A 17841-nucleotide genomic window follows, 5' to 3' on the forward strand; every position below is an offset into this window, starting at 1 on the left:
CTCTCTTTACTGTGTGGAGGTGTGCCTGGGGGTGCCCATGTTCCCTGACTGTGTGGAGGCATGAATGGGGCCCCTCTCTCTTTACTGTGTGGAGGCGTGCCTGGGGGCGCCCAGGTTCCCTGACAGTGTGGAGGCATGGCTAGGGACCAGGCTCGCTGACTGGGGAGGCGTGGCTGGGTGCTGGGCTCCCCGACTGGGCGGTGTGGCTGGCTCAGCCGTGCTCTAGCAACATGCCCCAGGAGCCAGCTGACCTCTCCAGGCCTCAGCTGCCTGAGGTCATTCTGTGGCAAATGGGGCCACATGTACGAGAGCCAGTGACAGAGGCTATGTGCCCAAAGACCCCGAGGACAGAAGGCGTGCAGGTGGGAGTGCAGTGCGGAGGGTCTGGTGGGCAGACACTCACCTGGTGCAGGCCTTGCACTCCTCGGTGGGGTAGGCCCCCAGGTGCAGCCTGCGGAGGTGGTCAATCTTGGGCTGGCCTGGTGCCCTGGGTGGGCAGAGAAGAAAATGTGAGGGAAGCTGTGGGCACCTCGGGCCTGAGCACTACAGGGCGCCTCCCTGCACACCAGGCGCCCCTAGGTCCAGTGTGTCCCCGAAGCCGTGTAGGGACCGATCACTCCATCAACAAACAGACCAGACACGGGTAGTTTAGTTAAATGAAGTCACACTACAGTAGGGTGGGCCTTGATCCAGTCACTGTCATCCTTTTGAGAAAGGCAACCTTGAGGGGAACCTTCCAGAAAGGAACATCTGTGCAGACGCCCTGAGGCAGGGGCGTGAAGCAGGGAGTCAGGTAGGTTTTAGGGGAGAATCTTCCAGAAGGGTAGCCCTGCAAAGCCCGGGAGGCAGGGGAGAAAGGAACAGCGAGCAGATGCCCCGAAGCACAGGAGAGAAGTGGGAGTCAGGTAGGTTGGAGAGAACCTTCTAGAAGGAACAGTGGCTCAAAGGCCCACGGCAGGGCAGCACCCACCTGGCGACAGCGTCGAGCTGCGAGGCGGCAGTGCTGCCCGGCAGGGTGGGCGCCCGGCCGAAGTGCAGCCACAGGGGCTGCTTGGGCTGCAGGCGGCTGATGAGGCCGTCGCTGACCGGCAGCCAGTCCAGGCTGGGGATGAGCAGCTGGCTGGGCAGCAGGCAGCACTCGTCCACGAGCGCCTCATCCGGCTCACTGCTGGGACCCTCGTCACGGCCTGCGGGGGCGGGCCAGAGCTCAGCGGCCTCCCGGCTCACAGGGCACCCGGTCCGGTCCCGCCTCTGCCGGGGAGACCCGGGGAAGTTCCCTCTACTCTGGCCTCAGCGCCTCCTCTGTAAACTGGGACCCATCCGTTCACTGAGAATCACTCAGAGCTCCGGGGATGCCAGTGGGCCAGGCCTGCGCCCTGACACGCAGAGCCTCACGACCAAGGCTGGGGCCCGGGAAACAGCAGGGTCTCAGCAGAGCCAGTCTGACCCAAGGGGGCTTATGTTGTGGTTCAGGGAGCGGCGAGCCAGCAGGCCTTGTGCTCTGCGGGAGACGGGGCACCTTACAGGGAGCGGAGAGCCAGCAGGCCTTGTGCTCTGGCGGGGACGGGGCACCTTACAGGGAGCGGCGAGCCAGCAGGCCTTGTGCTCTGGCGGGGGACGGGGGCATCTTACAGCAGATCCAGAGCTTGGTGAGCAGGCGGAAGAGCAGGGACATGCTGTCCTGGGTGTCTGAGGTGGCCGTGTACACGGGCAGGCAGCTGGGCTTCAGCAGGCCCCAGATACGAATGACGACCATGAGCTCCCGCAGAATGCCCAGTGAGCTGCCGTCCCGCAGGAAGCTGTGGCCGGGCCGCAGCGGGGCGCCCTGTGGGGTCGGGCAATGCGTTTTCAGACATGGCAGTGTCCTAAATCACACGACTGAGTCCTATGGCCGAGTCATGACTGTGGGATGCGGTCTCTTGAGGGTCAGGGGAATACTGTAACTCAGCGGTTAGGAAGGACTCTGCCTGCAGGGGACACATGTTAGTGTCTGGAGACGTCACTGGTTGTCACAACTGAGGGGTGCAACTGGATTTGAGTGGATGGAGGCTACAGATGCCGCTCAGCACCCTACAGTGCACAGGGCAGCCTCACCCCAGACAAGGATCCCGGTCCCGGGTCAGTGACATGGAGGTAAAGACCCCGATTAGGGCAAACGCGAACAGCAGCACACAGGAACCAGGCCTGCCTCCTGCGTCCAGGCGGGCGCAACCCGGAAGACAGGGTGCCCGAATTCCTGCAGAATAACTGACTGCTGCCCCGTCCTCAGATCGCAAGGGGAAGGAAGCTCCAGAATCCCCAGATTGGAGGGCAAGGCCTGAAAGGGGGCGTAGCCAGGAAGAGGGGCGTGGCTGGAGGCGCCACAGAGCGGTGGTGGGCGTGGCCATAGCAGGCTAGAAAGGGCAGTGGGCCGCACAGGATGGTGAAGTCAGGATGGGAAGTGGGCAGGGCCAGGATAGGGTGGGGCTGGAGGAGTAGGCGGAGCTGGAGGGCAGGTGGGGCAGCGCACCTGGTTGGGCAGGCTGGCCAGCAGGTAGAGGACGAAGTCGCCCACCCACTGCAGGAGCTGCTGCAGCGCCTGAAGCGTGTTCATGTCCAGGACAAACTCCTCTGTCTTCAGGTTGATCATCACCTTGTCAATGTCTGAGAGAAGTGAGCAGTCAGCAGACGGTTTGGGACTTCACATGTGTGCACACACATGTACACCCACGCACACTTGCAGGCCCAAAAGTCCTCGGCTCACACGGCTCACACACACGGCCTGCTGAGCAGGGGAGTTTAAAATCCCATTTCCGGGACCACATGGAAAGACGAGCCAGGGGGCGGGGCGGGGGCGGGGCAAGGAGGCGGGGCCCACCAACATCAGTGATCTTGGAGCAGATCTCAGTCAGCCGGTCACCAGGGCTCTTGTCTGGCGTGTTGAGGAAGTGGGGGCGCAGCAGTGACCTGAGCGTGGAGCTGATGGCGATGAGGAAGAGCTTGGCGTGGTAGTCGCACACGCGCGTCACCGTGCAGGGCGAGAGCTTGCAGAGCGAGGCCTTCATGGCCAGGATCCGCGTGGACAGCACCTGGTGAGGTGGACGGGAGAACGCCACGTGAATGAGCCAGCGGGGATGAACACCCCAGGGAGCGCAGAGTTGGTGCCCTGACACACGTGCACACACACGCGTGCACACGCACACAGGGAGCGCAGTTGGTGCCCTGACACACGTGCACACATGCACCTTCACATGTGTGCAGGAGAACCATAGAGATGGATAAGGTCAGACAAAAATCCCCACAAGCCTGCACACAGAGGGTGCCTCCCCTGAGGGCGGGCTGTAGGGCAGGCACCACACTGCAAACACACGCATGCACACGCACACAGGCGCACACGCACAGCCTCGTCACCTGCTGCAGCGAGGCGTTCTGGCGCGTGTACTCCTCGTGCAGCTTCTCTACCAGGCTCTGCACCATGCCAGGCTGCACGTGCAGCAGGATGTCCCACCAGTCGTAGCCGGTCACCATGCAGTACTCCAGCAGGAAGAGCAGGTGACGCAGGGCCAGGGTCATGTCCAGCGTGTGGCCCATGGAGGGCGAGATGCGCAGCATGTTCAGCTGGGGGAGGGGACACAGGTGAGGCCGAGGAGAGTGGGGTCCATGGGGGGACACGGGCGAGGCTGAGGAGAGTAGGGTCCGTGGGGGGACACAGGTGAACCTGAGGAGAGTGGGGTCCGTAGGGGGGACACGGGTGAGGCCGAGGAGAGTAGGGCTCCATGGGGGGACACAGGTGAGCCTGAGGAGAGTGGGGTCCATGGGGGAACACAGGTGAGGCTGAGGAGAGTGGGGTCCGTAGGGGGGACAAACAGGTGAGGCCTAGGAGAGTTGGGCTCCACGGGGGACAAACTAGTTAGGCTGAAGAGAGTGGGGTCCATGGGGGGACGTGGGTGAGGCCGAGGAGAGTGGTGTCCATGGGGGGACACACAGGTGAGGCCTAGGAGAGTTGGGCTCCTTGGGGGGGACACCAGTGAGGCTGAGTAGAGTGGGGTCCATGGGGGGGACACAGGTGAGCCTGAGGAGAGTGGGGTCCGTAGGGGGGACACAGGTGGAGAGTGGGGTCCATGGGGGGACATGGGTGAGGCCGAGGAGAGTGGGGTCTGCAGGGGACACACGGGTGAAGCCGAAGAGAGTAGGGCTCCGTGGAGGACACACGGGTGATGCCAAGGAGAGTGGGGTCCATAGGGGGACACTGGTGAGGGAACAGAGTGGGGTCCATGGGGGGCAGACCCAGGTGAGCCACAGAGAACTTGGCATTCTGGGGCACAAGGGGGTGTGGGCCCCACCCCCATGGGCACACAGTGGCCACGAGGTGCTAACTGCTGTCTCTCGGGACCTCCTCTCCTCCCTGCTGGGGGATGACAGAGGAGTGGGGTATGGCAGAGCTCTGCAGAGCCTGCCCAAGGCGAGCTGGCTGAGACCAGCCAGCACCAGGCCTGCACTGCGTGGTTCCTGGCTCTTCTCAAGTCCTGACCCCACACGTGTGGCCCCACCCACAGCAGCAAGGCCACCATGCCCAGGTGCCCAGGATGGAGAAAAAGAGAGCTGTGGTCCGAGGGAAGCCGGGGAAGGGGGCTTCCCTCATGCTCATGCTACACGAAAGCCCCAGCAGCAGCACACAGGCCGTGAGCGAGCAGGGGAGCAGGGCACAGGTGTGGTTTGTCTGTGTGAGCCAGGTCCCCTGGGCTAGCGAGAGTGCCTCTGGGAACAAGGAAGGAACATGCCTACCCAGCACCTAGCACATACCAGTCATTACGCTAGGAGCAGCTACTGTGCACCACAGACCACAGCAGAAACCACCCCGACAGACATGCCTCACAGAGCACCTACTGTGAGCTGCAGACCACACCAACAACCACCCCGACAGACATGCCTTACGGAGCACCTACTGTGTGCCACAGACCACACCAACAACCACCCCGACAGACATGCCTTACGGAGCACCTACTGTGCGCCGCAGACCACAGCAGCAACCACCCCGACAGACGTGCCTTACGTAGTAACTACTGTGCGCCACAGACCACAGCAGCAATCACCCCGGCAGACATTCCTTACAGAGCACCTACTGTGCACTGCAGACCACACCAGCAAGCACCCTGATGTCCACTCCCTACAGAGCACCTACCATGTGCCACAGTCCACACTACCACTTTTGCTGACCTTACCTCACGGTATTATTAATCCCATTTTACAGACGAGGAAACTTGGGCTGAGAGGGTGAGCACCTTGCTAATGAATGCAAGGGGGGGGGGTAATCCCCAGAGGTCCCGCCCTCGCTGGCGAGGCCGCTGACAACTGTGCGTGCTCGTCACCACCGGTCCCTGCCAGTGGCTGGCTCTGGAAGTGCCCAGCACAGTGCTTACCTTCCCGTAGTTGTCGATGCCCACAAGGGCCAGGGAGGTCCAGGAGAGCTGCATGGCCTTGAAGTGCACGGCGGGGCCCATGGTCCGCGGACGCTTGATGGCTGGCTCATCCACAGGCCGTGGGGCCGTGGAGCTATAGAAGACGGCCATGGTCTGCAGGGAGAGGCGGTGCACGATGTGGACACTGCCGTCGTGGAAGGCTAGGGCCAGCCCTGGGTGGGGGACACATAGGGGTCAGGGTGTAGAAGGGCCTAGAACCCGTCTAGTTGCCCAGCTCTAGATAATGGGAAGGCTGCCAAAATTGAGCAGACTGCTGCTGGGGGGCAAACACTCCGAACCAGCCCAGAGCCCAGCAGCTGGGGGTCCAGACAGCTCCACAGCCACCCTGTTGTCCTTTCCTCCTCGGTAACAGAGCCCTCGGAGCCAGGGGGCAGGTGACCCCACTTCAGGGGGCGTCCCCCATGCTGCTTTGCTGCTGACATGAGCAGACTTGCAGCATCCAGGGGGCAAGGTAGGGAGGGTGCTCCCAGCAGAGGGAATGGCACGTGCAAAGACCGCGGGGCACAGGGGCCCCTCAAGCGTGCAGGACTGTGGGGGAGCAGAGAGTGAGCGCCTGAGCGGCGTCTGTGGACAGCAGGGCCAGGGGCCTACGCCTCAACTGTCTCATGGAGTCTGATACCCTGCCACTAGCCGTGTGAGGGCTGTGTGGGAACAAGGCGGGCACAACTCAGGGTAGACACACAAGCCACCAAAGGGCCCCGGAGGTGGAGAGTGGAAACAAACGGGCTTTTCAAGAACCGTGTGCTCCCTTCTGCCTCCCTCCTGGTTCCACACTAGGGCCTATGGGCCCACCACGGGTTTCGTACATGTTTTTCCCAATCAACAGGGGACAACGAGAATGCCCTGAGTTAGGGCCCTCCCATCCATTAGGCCCCAGCTTCCCCACTCTGAGTGGTGAGCAGCATGCAGCACCAGATGGCAAGACTACTGCCTTGGGAATCTGAACCAAGACTGCTATCTCAGTCCCTGCATCGGGGACACTTCTGATCTGGAAGAGAATTCTGGCCCCGTGTTTCCAACCTCCCTCTTAGTGATCCACAACAGCTCTTTACATGTGAAAGACGCAACCTCGCTCAGTCAGCCTCAAAGCCCTGCAACCTTCTCAGGCCCTGAAAACAGGACCTGCTCCTTGTTGGGACGGCCCCAGGGGCCCCAGGCAGCATGGCCACTCCCAAGCCGTACCAAGGCCAGGGTAGAACTGAGTGTCGCTGGCCACGGTGAGGTCAGTGTTGGTGAGTGAGATGGGCAGCTTGGGCAGCGCCACGGCTGACACGCGGTCCAGGTCGTTGGTCGCCGACAGGATCCGCCACTTGAGGATCATGGGCTGCTTGTCGCCGACTGAAACCAGCACAAGAGCCGCGTGAGGCAAAGACGCAGCCTGGTGGCCCTCCCTGCCCTGGCCACTGGCCTCCCGGGCCCTGGCTGGGGGGAGGCCTGACCCTGGGGGCCCTGGCTGTGGGGAGGCCTGACCCTGGGGGCCCTGGCTGTGGGGAGGCCTGACTCTGGGAGCCCTGGCCCACTGACCTCGTGGGCCCTGGCTGTGGGGAGGCCTGACCCTGGGGGCCCTGGCTGTGGGGAGGCCTGACCCTGGCCCTGGCCCACTGACATCCCGGGCCCTAGCTGTCGGGAGGCCTGGCCCTGGCCCTGGCCCACTGACATCCCTGGCCCTAGCTGTGGGGAGGTCTGACCTTGGGGGCCCTGGCTGTGGGGAGGCATGGCCCTGGCCCTGGCCCTGGCCCACTGACATCCCAGGCCCTAGCTGTGGGGAAGCCTGACCTAGGGGGTAAGGCCTGAGGAAAGGACTTCTGGCCAAGACCTGGCCCAGAGCTGGGGGAAGAAAGGAGGGTGGCCAGGACCTGGGAGCAGACACTCGGAGGACAGGGCCACCTGCCTAGGTGAGGCTGTAGGGGGACCTAGGAGGAACATCCAGGTAGAGCTGGTGGGTGGTGGGAGCCAACATACAGGCTGCCTGTGCCCCAGGAGGCCACTGCCAGGCTGAGGGACATGGGGAGGACTCTGGCTGGCCCTAGAGCTGACATGGTCAGGTCCCACCAACCTCCTGGCCTCACTGGCCACATGGACCACCAGCTGCTTGCTAATGGAGCGCAAACTGGTGGGTGACAGACAACACCTGGGTGGGGAGGGGGCCAATGGCTGGGCCCCACCCCCATTTAATTACTCCATGGCCACAATGGGCCATTTACGTAACCGCCGCCCCCAACCTCTCCTCTGCACACAGCTTCATTAGCAGCCTTCCAACGTCCAACCACTCCAGAGTCCATTAGCACAGGCCAGCAAAAAGCCGGTGCTCTTGTCTGCTGGGGGACACAGCCATCTCCAGGGCAATGCCCATCTCCTGGAAACCACTGGGGCGCGGGCAGTGCCAGCAGGATCACCGCCCATTGCACTGCAGAGGGAGTGCTTTTACCGGCAGCACTGTCCGGCCATCTGCGGAGCTTTGACCACCTAGGATCCTGGGCCCCAGTGTGGTACAAGGCCACTCTGGGTGGGAGCTGACTGGCCCTGCGGGGGAAGGTTGGCCAGGGTGTGTCCTGGCAGTCACGTGCATGCCCTGGGCCTCAGTTTCCCCACTCCAACCAGGGTTTCCAGTGGATTCCACGGCTTTCAGGACAAAAACCACCCGCTGCTGGCCCTGCCCCACTCCCCCCACCCCACCCCGCCTCTGCACTCCTGCCGGTGCCCTTCCGTGTACTTTCCCCACAAGGACGCGCTGTGTGCAGGGGCGTTGGAGGTGGTCTGCCTGCCCGTCTGCCTGCCAGGTGCCTGATGAGAGGTGGGGTCTCTCTGAGCCCGTTCCCCTAGCGGTGGGACCAGAGAATAGCAGCTCCACCTCGGGCAGGATGAGGGTGGAAGGACTCCAGAGGGTCAGGCACCGGGAATGGCCCCCCGCTCACTGCGAGAGCTGTGATAAGCGTGGTGCGTTGGGTGGACTTCTCGACTAGGACTCACCCACGGGCGAGATCTGCTGGAAAATGTTGTTCACTGGGAGGCCTTCCTTCCGCAGGGACCAGCACTCCACGAGGCTATTGGTCTGGCTGGAAGCGCACAGCAGCACCTGTGGACGGCGGAGGCGGGGCACAGTGAGGGCGGAGCCGTGAAGGCGCGGCCAGGGTGGGGTTACGGGACGGGGCGGGGCGGCGGGGCGGCCGCTACCCGGGGTGAGGCCGGAGGCGGGCCGGGTGGGCGTGGCGAGACCACCGGCGCTCGTCCCAACGCCACCCGCGGCCGTGCCCTTCCAGCGGCTGGGGCTGTCCACCCGCCGCGGGCCGGGATCAGCAGCGCCCGCCTCCCAATCCCGCCCATGCAGGAATCTCACCGACAGCACCACCAGCCTCCTCGCTAAGGCCAGAGGTGGGGAAACAGTGGGGACCGGGTGTTGAGGCCGTATTGATTCTCTGCAGCGGAGGGAACCTATGACAGGCTACAGCAGCCTCCAAAGAGGGCGGGAACCTCACCCCAGTACCTGAGTGTGGGCTTGACCAGGCACATGGGTGAATGGTGGGTCCCCCAAAAACGCATGAAGGAGTTCTCACTCAGCTGGTGTCTGGAAATCGGGGTCTCTACAGATGTAATAAGGTAACACGAGGTCATACTGGAGCTGGGGGTTCCTAACCCAACATGCGAGGCATCCTTAGAAGACACACGGATGGGATGCCATGTGACAAGAGGCCGAGACTGCACTAATGCAGCCACAAGCCGGCAGAGGCCTTACCAATGCTGATTTTGGGTCCCTGGCTCCAGAATTGAGAGAGTAAGTTGTCTGCGGCTTTCCTGCCTCCCAGCTTGTGGGACTCTGCCAGGCCAGCCCTAGGACACTCGTCCACGTGGGAAAAGCCACACCGCAGATGGGTGACATGACGTGAGATGACCCTGGACCACCTGGTGGCCCACGTGGTCCTTGTGAGAGGGAGGCAGGGGGCTCAGAGTCAGGAGGTATGAGGATAGAAGCAGGACTGAGGAGCTTTGCCGACACAGCAAGGGGCCGCGGGCCAAGGAACGAAGGGCCTCTAGAAGCTGGGAAAGGCTGGAGACCATTCTGCCTGGAGCCTTTGGGGGGAAGCGGACACCCCGACATCAGCCTGGGAGGCTCGTCCTGGACTCCACCCAGGCCCGTGAGGCGCTAGGTCTGGGCAGCGTGGGTATTTGCTGCAGCAGCCCCAGGAGACACTGCTGGTCCCAAGCTGGCCTCCGCCGCCCGCTCACCTGTTCCGACATGTCGCGGGCCAGGAATTTGAGGTGGGTGATGGCGGGGAACTTGTCCTTGCGGTTGAGGTCGGTGGTACAACGCATGAAGAGCGAGGGCAGGATCTCGGTGTCGATGCGGCACTTCTCGCTGACCACGCTCACACACACCTTGTAGAACTGCACAGGGGAGGCACTACTGCCGTCCGCTGTGGCCACCACGATGTTGCCGCCGCCTGTGAAGGCGATGTCGGCCAGGGCCACGCGGCCGCGCAGCCGGCACAGGCTCTCGGTCGACGTCAGCACCTGCCCGCTGGGTTTGAGCAGGGACACGGTGACCAGGCCGCTGACCGTCACTGCGATCCAGCCCTCCATGGGCTTGCCACCAAACAGCGTGAGTGACGGCGAGAACTTGACACGGGAGAACTTCTCGCCGAAGCTGGAGGCACCCGACTACGGAGGAAGGGGGAGGGCAGGGGTGAGGGTCACCTTCCCACTGCCCACTGAGGCTGGTCCCAGCAGGGGAGCGTCAGAACCAAGCAGCCCACCAGCCTTTAAAACATCCGCCTTTTCTGGTGAGACCCATGAGACTATGGCCCCTAACTGTCCTTTAGGTCTGGAATGGCACTCACTCCTGTGGCTTCCAACCAAATAAAAGGCATATGACCTGAACGTTTCCATCAGGTAGATATACTCCCTGGAGCAATCACTCGTGGGAGAACAGAACGGCAGTGTTTGCACAGGGAGACCCTCGGAGGGTGGGAGTGCATGGAGGGAAGGACACAGGGAAGAGGTGACTACAGGAAGGAAGTGGGAGGGCAGCTGCTGCATTGTGGGAACTGCAGTCAATGTCATGAGACAAAATGGGTATGAACTGCTACATGGAAAATGAATTTGCTCTGTAAACTTTTACCCAAATCACAATAATTTTTTTAAAAAGTAAACGTCTGCCTTTTGTGGCTCAGCAACCCTTCCTGTGGAAGTCACTGTATGATCTGGGTCTCTCTGACGCTCAGTCTCCTCATCTGAGGGGGAGCTGAGAGCAGCCTCTGCCTTGGGGGCCGTGGTGAGGATGAAGGGAGTGCCCGCAGGACAGCAGGACTCAGGACACTTTCTGTGCAGGGCCAGAGAGTGAATGTCCCGGGCTCCGCAGGTGCCAGTCTCCGTAGGGACTACTCGCCTTTGCCGTGCAGCGCTGAGAGTGACAACTACCGGTTAAGCAATGGCTTTTTCAGGACAGACAGTGTTAAACAGATGGCTTGCTAAGAACAGCAGCCACCAGGCAACGTGTAAACAATGATGTACATGCATGGGCTGCCCACGGTTTCCAAACTACTGGAAACCTATCTGCTCAAGGACAAACGCATCTGTTTATGTCTCAACAGAAGACGCCTACGTGACGTGGATCTGTGGGCCAGGATCCAGAGACGTGTCCCTGCTGTATCACAAAGACAAGCAAGCGAAGGGGAAATGTTGTGTGAGGCTGTTTCAATCAGAGGACTTCTGAAGAGTCACTTTAGACAGAGAGAAAAAGGTTTAAAGGTGACGCAGCAAGCCAGGCGATGAGTGTAGTTACCACAAGGATGCACGCCTGACGCCAAGACACCACGCTGCCTGGTGCCAAGGTGTCTTCAGCAACCACAAGGGTCTCAATGGGGTAAAAGCAAATGTGCTCTGCCGCGAGGACAAAGCTCTGCCACATGCTGCGATGTGGACGGGCCACGAGAACGCGAGGCTCAGAGCACACCAGCCCCCTGACGAGGCACGCCCAGCCCAGGCAGGGCCAGAGGCGGGGTGGGCCAGGGGCTGCCGGGCGAGGACAGGGCAGCAACTGCCGCGGCGCCATTTTGGGGTGGTGGTCCCACAACTCAGTAAAATTTCTCTCAATAAGCTGCCACTGGGGACATCAAGCTCAATTGGCATAACATACTACACAAAACATTGTTCCACCTCCTACTTTGGCAAGTAGCGACTAGGATCTTAAAAGCTAACAAGCTGCCATCTAGATGCAGTGATGGGTCTCTCCTCGTCGAGAGCCAAGAAGAATGAAGAAAGCCAAAGATTCATGGAAATAATTAGTTCCAGCAACTGGTACACCATGTGATCCACAGCCTATACAACTATCAGACCAGAAGAACTAGATGGTGCCCACCCACCAATGTCAACCACTCAGAGGGGGATCTATGTAGGAGATCCTTGATAAGAGTGGGAAAACAATGTGGAACAAAACTCAGAATCATTTGGAAAAAAAAAGGAGACCAGGTTTGTTGGTCTGATAGAGCCTGGTGGAACCACTGAGCCTATGGCCCCTAGCTGCCCTTCAGGTCTGGAATTGAACCCACACCTGTGGCTTCCAGGCAAACAACAGACAGGCATAGGAGTTGAACATTTACCTGAGGTGGATACAGTCCTTGGAGAGAACAATCATGGGAGAAAGAAGGGCTGCTGATGCACAGGGAGACAGCTCAGGGGGCAGGAAGGCATGGAGGGACGGACACAGGGAAGAGGGGACTTCAGCAGGAAGTGGGAGGGGAGCTGTTGCTGTGAATTGTGGTCAATGTCATGAGACAAAGTGTATGTGAACCGCTGTATGGAAAGTGAATTTGCTCTGTAAACTTTCACCCAAATCACAATTAAAAAAAAAAAAAAAATCTTTGTAGAAAAAATAAATAAATAAATAAAGCTGCTACAGAAAAGATGAAAAATGGACCAAAAGGGATGCAACGTGGGGGCCATTCCCAGAGCCCACCATCTGGCACAAGCTAGCCCTGGGTGAACTGCAGCCACCCCCACCACGCCAGCGCACTTGGTGACAAGGGCTGTCCCTAGGCCTTGTGCTGGGAACTAGGAGAGACACACACAGGGAGGAAGTTTCTGCAGGATCAATCCAGGCAGGCCTCCTGGACAGCCAAATGGGGCTCAGGTAGAGACAAACAGAACATTCCAGAGCTAGCACAGCAGACAGACGCCCGGACAGAGGAAAGCCTTCGGAGAAGTGATCACTGCGGCCCGAGTCAGTCCGCCCACCCCTTTGCACCTGAGTCCTCACCATGATCCGACAGTAACACACAACAAGGAAAGGAACACACGGGCCGTGGAGTCAGAATGCACACTCAGGTGCCCCCTGACCCCGACCGCTCCCACCTCTAACTGTGATGCTGGACTGAATCATGGGTGCAGGGAGAGGAATTCTGGGATATTACTGGATCAAAGGGTAGGCCGGTTCCGAAGACAGCAGCCATCAGTGCAACTGGGCAGCTCAGTGAGACCAGCGGCCATCAGTTCAACGAGTGGCCCACTGACAACAGACGTGCACAATTTGCTCCCGGGGGGGACAACCCAGGGGTGAAAGATCAGGGGACGCCAGTGGTGGGAGAGGACACGGGTGGGCAGGTCCATCGCTCAGGCGGCCACTCACTTTTTCTACGTGCAAGGCCAGCTTCACTCCATTGTGCAGCCAGGACAGGGCCACGATGGGGTCCCCCTCCACCAGGCTGCCCACTGGGCTCTCCCAGCTATTGGCCAGGTGGTCCGCCATGCTCCAGCACTTGATCCGCCCATCAGCATCAGCCGAGAGGAGCCGGGAGCCTGCAGGGGACAATGACGTGTCACAAACCCCCCTAGTGGGCAGGGCCAAACTCTTGAGGGGTCTGGGAGGAGGGGACAGGTTTGGAAGGGGAAAGATGGTTGAGAAGCATGTCGGTGGAGGTCCTGTCCTGAGCAAAGGGCCAGCAGTCAGGCAGCGGGAAGTGTTCTAGGAACCCTAGGAACCGCCCCTGGACATAGCAGGAGATTTCGGCAGGAGGTCCAGGCCCCGCCCCTCACCTGACTGGTCCCACTCCAGGCAGGTGATGGCCTCTCCATGCTCCGAGTCGATGGAGTGCACATCCCAGGGGTGCTCCGTGTCCAGGATGTGGATCATGCGGGTCAGGTCTGTGGGATGGGGTGCTGTCAGCATGGCCCTGAGGGAGCACCCCGAAGACCCCAGGCAGGCTTGGCCAAACAGTGCACCACGGAGCCCGCTCCTGTGGAAGCCACAGAGCCGCCGCCAATGACGGTGAGGACGAGGACATGACAAGGTGCACATCCGGCCCGCCAGGAGCACAGAGTCCAGCACGGAACGCCCTGCAGTGTGATGACTGACACTCCCTCACAAAGGCCCAGAAAACAGAACGAGACAATGTGAACCTGAGATGCCGACAGCCGGCATCGTCCCGGAAGGCAACGGATGGCTCTTTTCCCTCGCTCTCATTTTCTGGGCGTCTCTAATTGTCTCTAATGAGCCTGTATTACGCAGACAATGGCAGACAGACAGGACTGGGTGCCGCGCACCGTAGGGGCTTTCAAAAGCCAGACAGTGACGTGAACGCTCAGAGACCAGATGGAAAGCACGGCGGGTAAGTTTCCAAATATGCTTCAGTGGCCTGCCACCCCCTGCCCCACTCAATCCCGGACCCGATGCCTTGTGGGCCCGGGTATGTGAGGGCCCCATGCTCAGCCCCTGCACCCCTGTGAGACTGGGGCTCCCAGTGCCCTGCAAGTTACGAGCCAGGAAACTGTGAACGGCTGGATGCCCAGGTCACCCACCGCGTGAGGGCGATGCGACACTGTAGGGCGGCCAGACGCACCTTGATCGTCATTCCGGAGGTCTGTGGTGAAGGCAATGAGGTTGCGGCAGGACCAGGCGCAGGCCAGGGGCACTGACGGGCAGTAGGTATTCTTGGGCCATTTCTCCCACTCACAGACATAAGCCAGATCCATCACGCCACCCACCACACACTGAACGTCACCAGCTCCTGAGGGGCAGAGGACATCGACATCTGCAGTGTACCCAGTGTCACACTGGATGCTGGACACACCTCACGGAATTAATAAAACAGAACAAGTCTCTGCCCTGAGGTCTAGTAGCAGGGGGAGCCTACAATTTTAAGTGGGGAGGCCTATCTGAGCACAGTTTAGAGGGAGGCTGGCAGACATCTGAGAGACAAGCAGACAGAAGAACAGCATGTGCAAAGGCCCTGAGGCAGGAGCAAGCCTAGTAAGTTTGGAAGCCTCTGTGTGGCTGGAGCGAGGAAGAAAGAAGAGAAAGACAGGGCAGCCACGGACAGGCCTTGCAGGACCCTGTGGGTGCGGGGAGAAGGTGGGCTTGGACTGGAGGGAGGTGGGAGCCCTGGAGGGCTGTGGCTATTTGCGTTTTAGTTGCCCCTAATAGCCTACCCGGGAGCTCTGGTGGTGTCCTGGGCATTCGACTACTAATCGGAAGGTTGGCGGTTCAAATCTAACAGCTTCTCTGGGGAAGGAAGACAGGGCTGTCTACTTCTGTAAACATTCACCTTCTCGGAAACCCAATGAGGGTTGCTATGAGTTGGAATCGACTGGAGGGTGGGAAGTTTGGTGGTTTTTTTGGCGGGAGCTGCCTACCTAGCCTGTTTTTGCTCCCCAGACCCCGCCCTCTGACCCCACAGGCCCTGCCCCTAGCAGCATTAGACTTTCAGTCATCGCCCTCATTCCCTCGACCCGCAAGGCCCTGACCCCCAGTTGGCCTCAGGCTCCATCCCAAATTTCCGTAACAATCTCTAAGGCCGCCCTAACGCGCTCCAAGAAGCCTACCCAACAAACCTTTGTTCCCAGGCCCTGCCTCCTATCCCGCAGGCCCCGCCCCCGGACCGCTGGCCCTTGAAGTCTCGCCTCCGGCCACCTCTACCAGTTCTAGGCCGCGCTTCCCGGAGCGATGGACACCGTCTGGACGCCAGACGCTTCCACCGGGTCCCAAAAGCCCCGCGCTCACCTGGCCGGCCCGTGCGCCAAGCCGATCGGGCGGCTGCGGCCCACACTTACACTAATTCTCCGGTTCCGGCGCCGCCATCTTCCCCAGAACCAACAAGTCACTTGCGCGGTGCCGCGACTTCCCAGAGACTTCTGGGATGGCTCCAACTCCGCCCCAGCTTTGTGTTAATTTGCATATGGAATCATCTCCCGGCAGCCACGGCAATTACATTTGGTAGAACAACAAGCACTTTCTCCACTCCAGTTAATATCTAAAAGTCTAAAAAGTTTAGTTATTACATCACGTGTTGTACTTATATTATACAAATAATTTGTTTAATTAAAAATTCAAAATAGCTCACCCTTAGTGTAAAGAAATAGCATTTGAGTGCTATAAATACCGAAATGGCCTGCCGTGACTTTGTGCTCGCTTCGGCAGCACATATACTAAAATTGGAACGATACAGAGAAGATTAGCATGGCCCCTGCGCAAGGATGACACGCAAATTCGTGAAGCGTTCCATATTTTGGTCCCCATTTCCAATCTTAAAATATAGGGAAAGGGCGGTCTCATACCTTGTACCATCCTGGGATCTGTAAGCTTCAAACCTGGTTTGTTTTCCAGGAGCTCATTCTATTATAACCAGACACTACCCCTCTTAAGGGAGCTCTGGTAGCATAGTGGCTGCACTTGACTGCTAACCAGAAGGCTGGCGGTTCAAACCCACCAGACACTCCTCGGAAGGAAGGTTGGGCAATCCTACTTCCGTAGTGATACTTCCTCGGAAACCCAAGGAGGGTTCGCTATGAGTCGGGGCCGGCTCGACGGCACATAACAACAACAACAACACCCCTCTTGAACAACCGCGGAAGATATTCCGAAATTGCAGGGAACTGTGCACCGTGCTGCGCTTAGTTCCAGGGCATAGACCCAGAGGCCTGGCGAGCCCGGATCCGGGGAAAAGGCTCACGCATTCCAGTGCAGCAAGAGCAGGTCTCGAACCCTCGTCAAAGTAGAAGCAGCCTGGGGTGGCGCTGTGGGGAGACTATATCACATCCCTTGTTGTTGTTGTTGTGTGCCATCGAGTCGGATCCGACTCATAGCGACCCCTCCTTGGGTTTCCGAAGCAGTATCACTACGGAAGTAGATTGCCCCATCTGCCTTTCGAGGAGTGGCTGGTGGATTTGAACCGCCAGCCTTCCGGTTAGCAGTCAAATGCCTTAGGCACTACGCCCGATCACATCCCTAGTTCACCTCAAATCCCTAGCCCATACCCTGATGCCCAAGGGAACGACTTGCCCTCTGGGAACGACTTTCCAGGTAATGCTGGAGTGCTGGTCACAAAGCATCTCTACCTGTTTGGAAACATCTGTCTCGAAAACGTTTTAAACTTAAATTAAACTGGAATCACGCATATCCGGTGCCCAGATCCTGGCTCCTAATATCGCACGTCAACAGACAGGCCGGAGAATGGCGAATCCTAGGACCGGGCAGGAACACAGGAAATGCCCGGTAAATCTCCCACACGATGATGGCGTTCTTGGAAAGCTCACGGAGGCAACCCGAAGAGCTCTCAAGAACCGAGCTGGGATAATTTGAACAACAAAATGAAGTGTATTGGATTGTCATCGAGAGTAGAAAGTAAATCTCCTTCAGTTTGCACAGTGATAGAAATGACTGGGTGGACCGGAGGGAGTGAAGGGCTGGGCCTGAGGGTTCAGGACCATGGTCCCAGGGGACATCAAGCTCATGCACAAAAACATTGTTCCACATCCTACTTTGGTGAGTAGTGACTGGGGTTTTAAAATCTTGCAAGCAGCCATCTAGATGCAATGATGAGTCCTTGTCCGGAACAAAGAAGAATGAAGGAAACCAAAGATTCATGGAAACATTGAGTCCAAGCAACTGGTACACCATGTGATCTTCAGCCTGTATGACTATGGGCCCAGAACTAGATGGTGCCCAGCTACCACTGTCAACCACTGGGAAAGGGACTGGTGCAGGAGATCCTGGATAGAGAGGGAGGACAATGTGCAACAACACTCACAGTCATAACAAAAGACAGAAAATGACCAGCCTTGCTGGTCTGATAGAGCCTGGTGAGACCCCTGAGGCCACGGCCCCTAGTTACCCTTCAGGTCTGCAACTGAACTCACTCCTGTGGCCTCCAGCCAAGCAACAGACAGGCATATGGGATGAACATTGACATCAGGTAGACACACTCCTTAGAACGACCAATTGATCAATCTTGGGAAAGCAGAAGGGCAGTGCTTGCACAGGGAGATAGCTTAGGGAGGTGGAGGGGCGGGAATGCATAGGAAAGAAAGACACAGGGAAGAGGTAACTGCAGGGAGGAAGTGAGAAGAGAGCTGTTACATTGTGGGGATTGCAGTCAGTGTCATGAGACAAAAT

General features: G+C 59.2%; 1 protein-coding gene and 1 non-coding gene across 2 annotated transcripts in view; one reads left to right on the top strand and one right to left on the bottom strand.

Moving 5' to 3' along the window:
- Positions 1 to 15528, bottom strand: part of MED16 (mediator complex subunit 16) — a 16297-nt gene extending 769 nt beyond the window's left edge. Inside the window, 14 exon segments of the mRNA XM_042782779.1 lie at positions 404 to 487; positions 971 to 1187; positions 1633 to 1825; positions 2510 to 2643; positions 2858 to 3068; positions 3391 to 3597; positions 5400 to 5611; positions 6642 to 6797; positions 8430 to 8535; positions 9684 to 10115; positions 13081 to 13250; positions 13488 to 13595; positions 14291 to 14441; positions 15445 to 15528. Of these exon segments, the coding sequence (XP_042638713.1) occupies positions 404 to 487; positions 971 to 1187; positions 1633 to 1825; positions 2510 to 2643; positions 2858 to 3068; positions 3391 to 3597; positions 5400 to 5611; positions 6642 to 6797; positions 8430 to 8535; positions 9684 to 10115; positions 13081 to 13250; positions 13488 to 13595; positions 14291 to 14441; positions 15445 to 15528 (2465 nt within the window).
- Positions 15529 to 15851: 323 nt separating this feature from the next.
- On the top strand, positions 15852 to 15958 carry LOC122151460. The gene has a single exon (XR_006164163.1). It is a non-coding gene; the product is annotated as a U6 spliceosomal RNA (small nuclear RNA).
- Positions 15959 to 17841: the final 1883 nt, after the last annotated feature.

This window comes from Orycteropus afer, unplaced genomic scaffold, assembly GCF_000298275.1.
Source record: "Orycteropus afer afer isolate SDZICR_OR568_19922 unplaced genomic scaffold, OryAfe1.0 scaffold00466, whole genome shotgun sequence".
In the NCBI taxonomy this organism is placed as follows: domain Eukaryota; kingdom Metazoa; phylum Chordata; class Mammalia; order Tubulidentata; family Orycteropodidae; genus Orycteropus; species Orycteropus afer.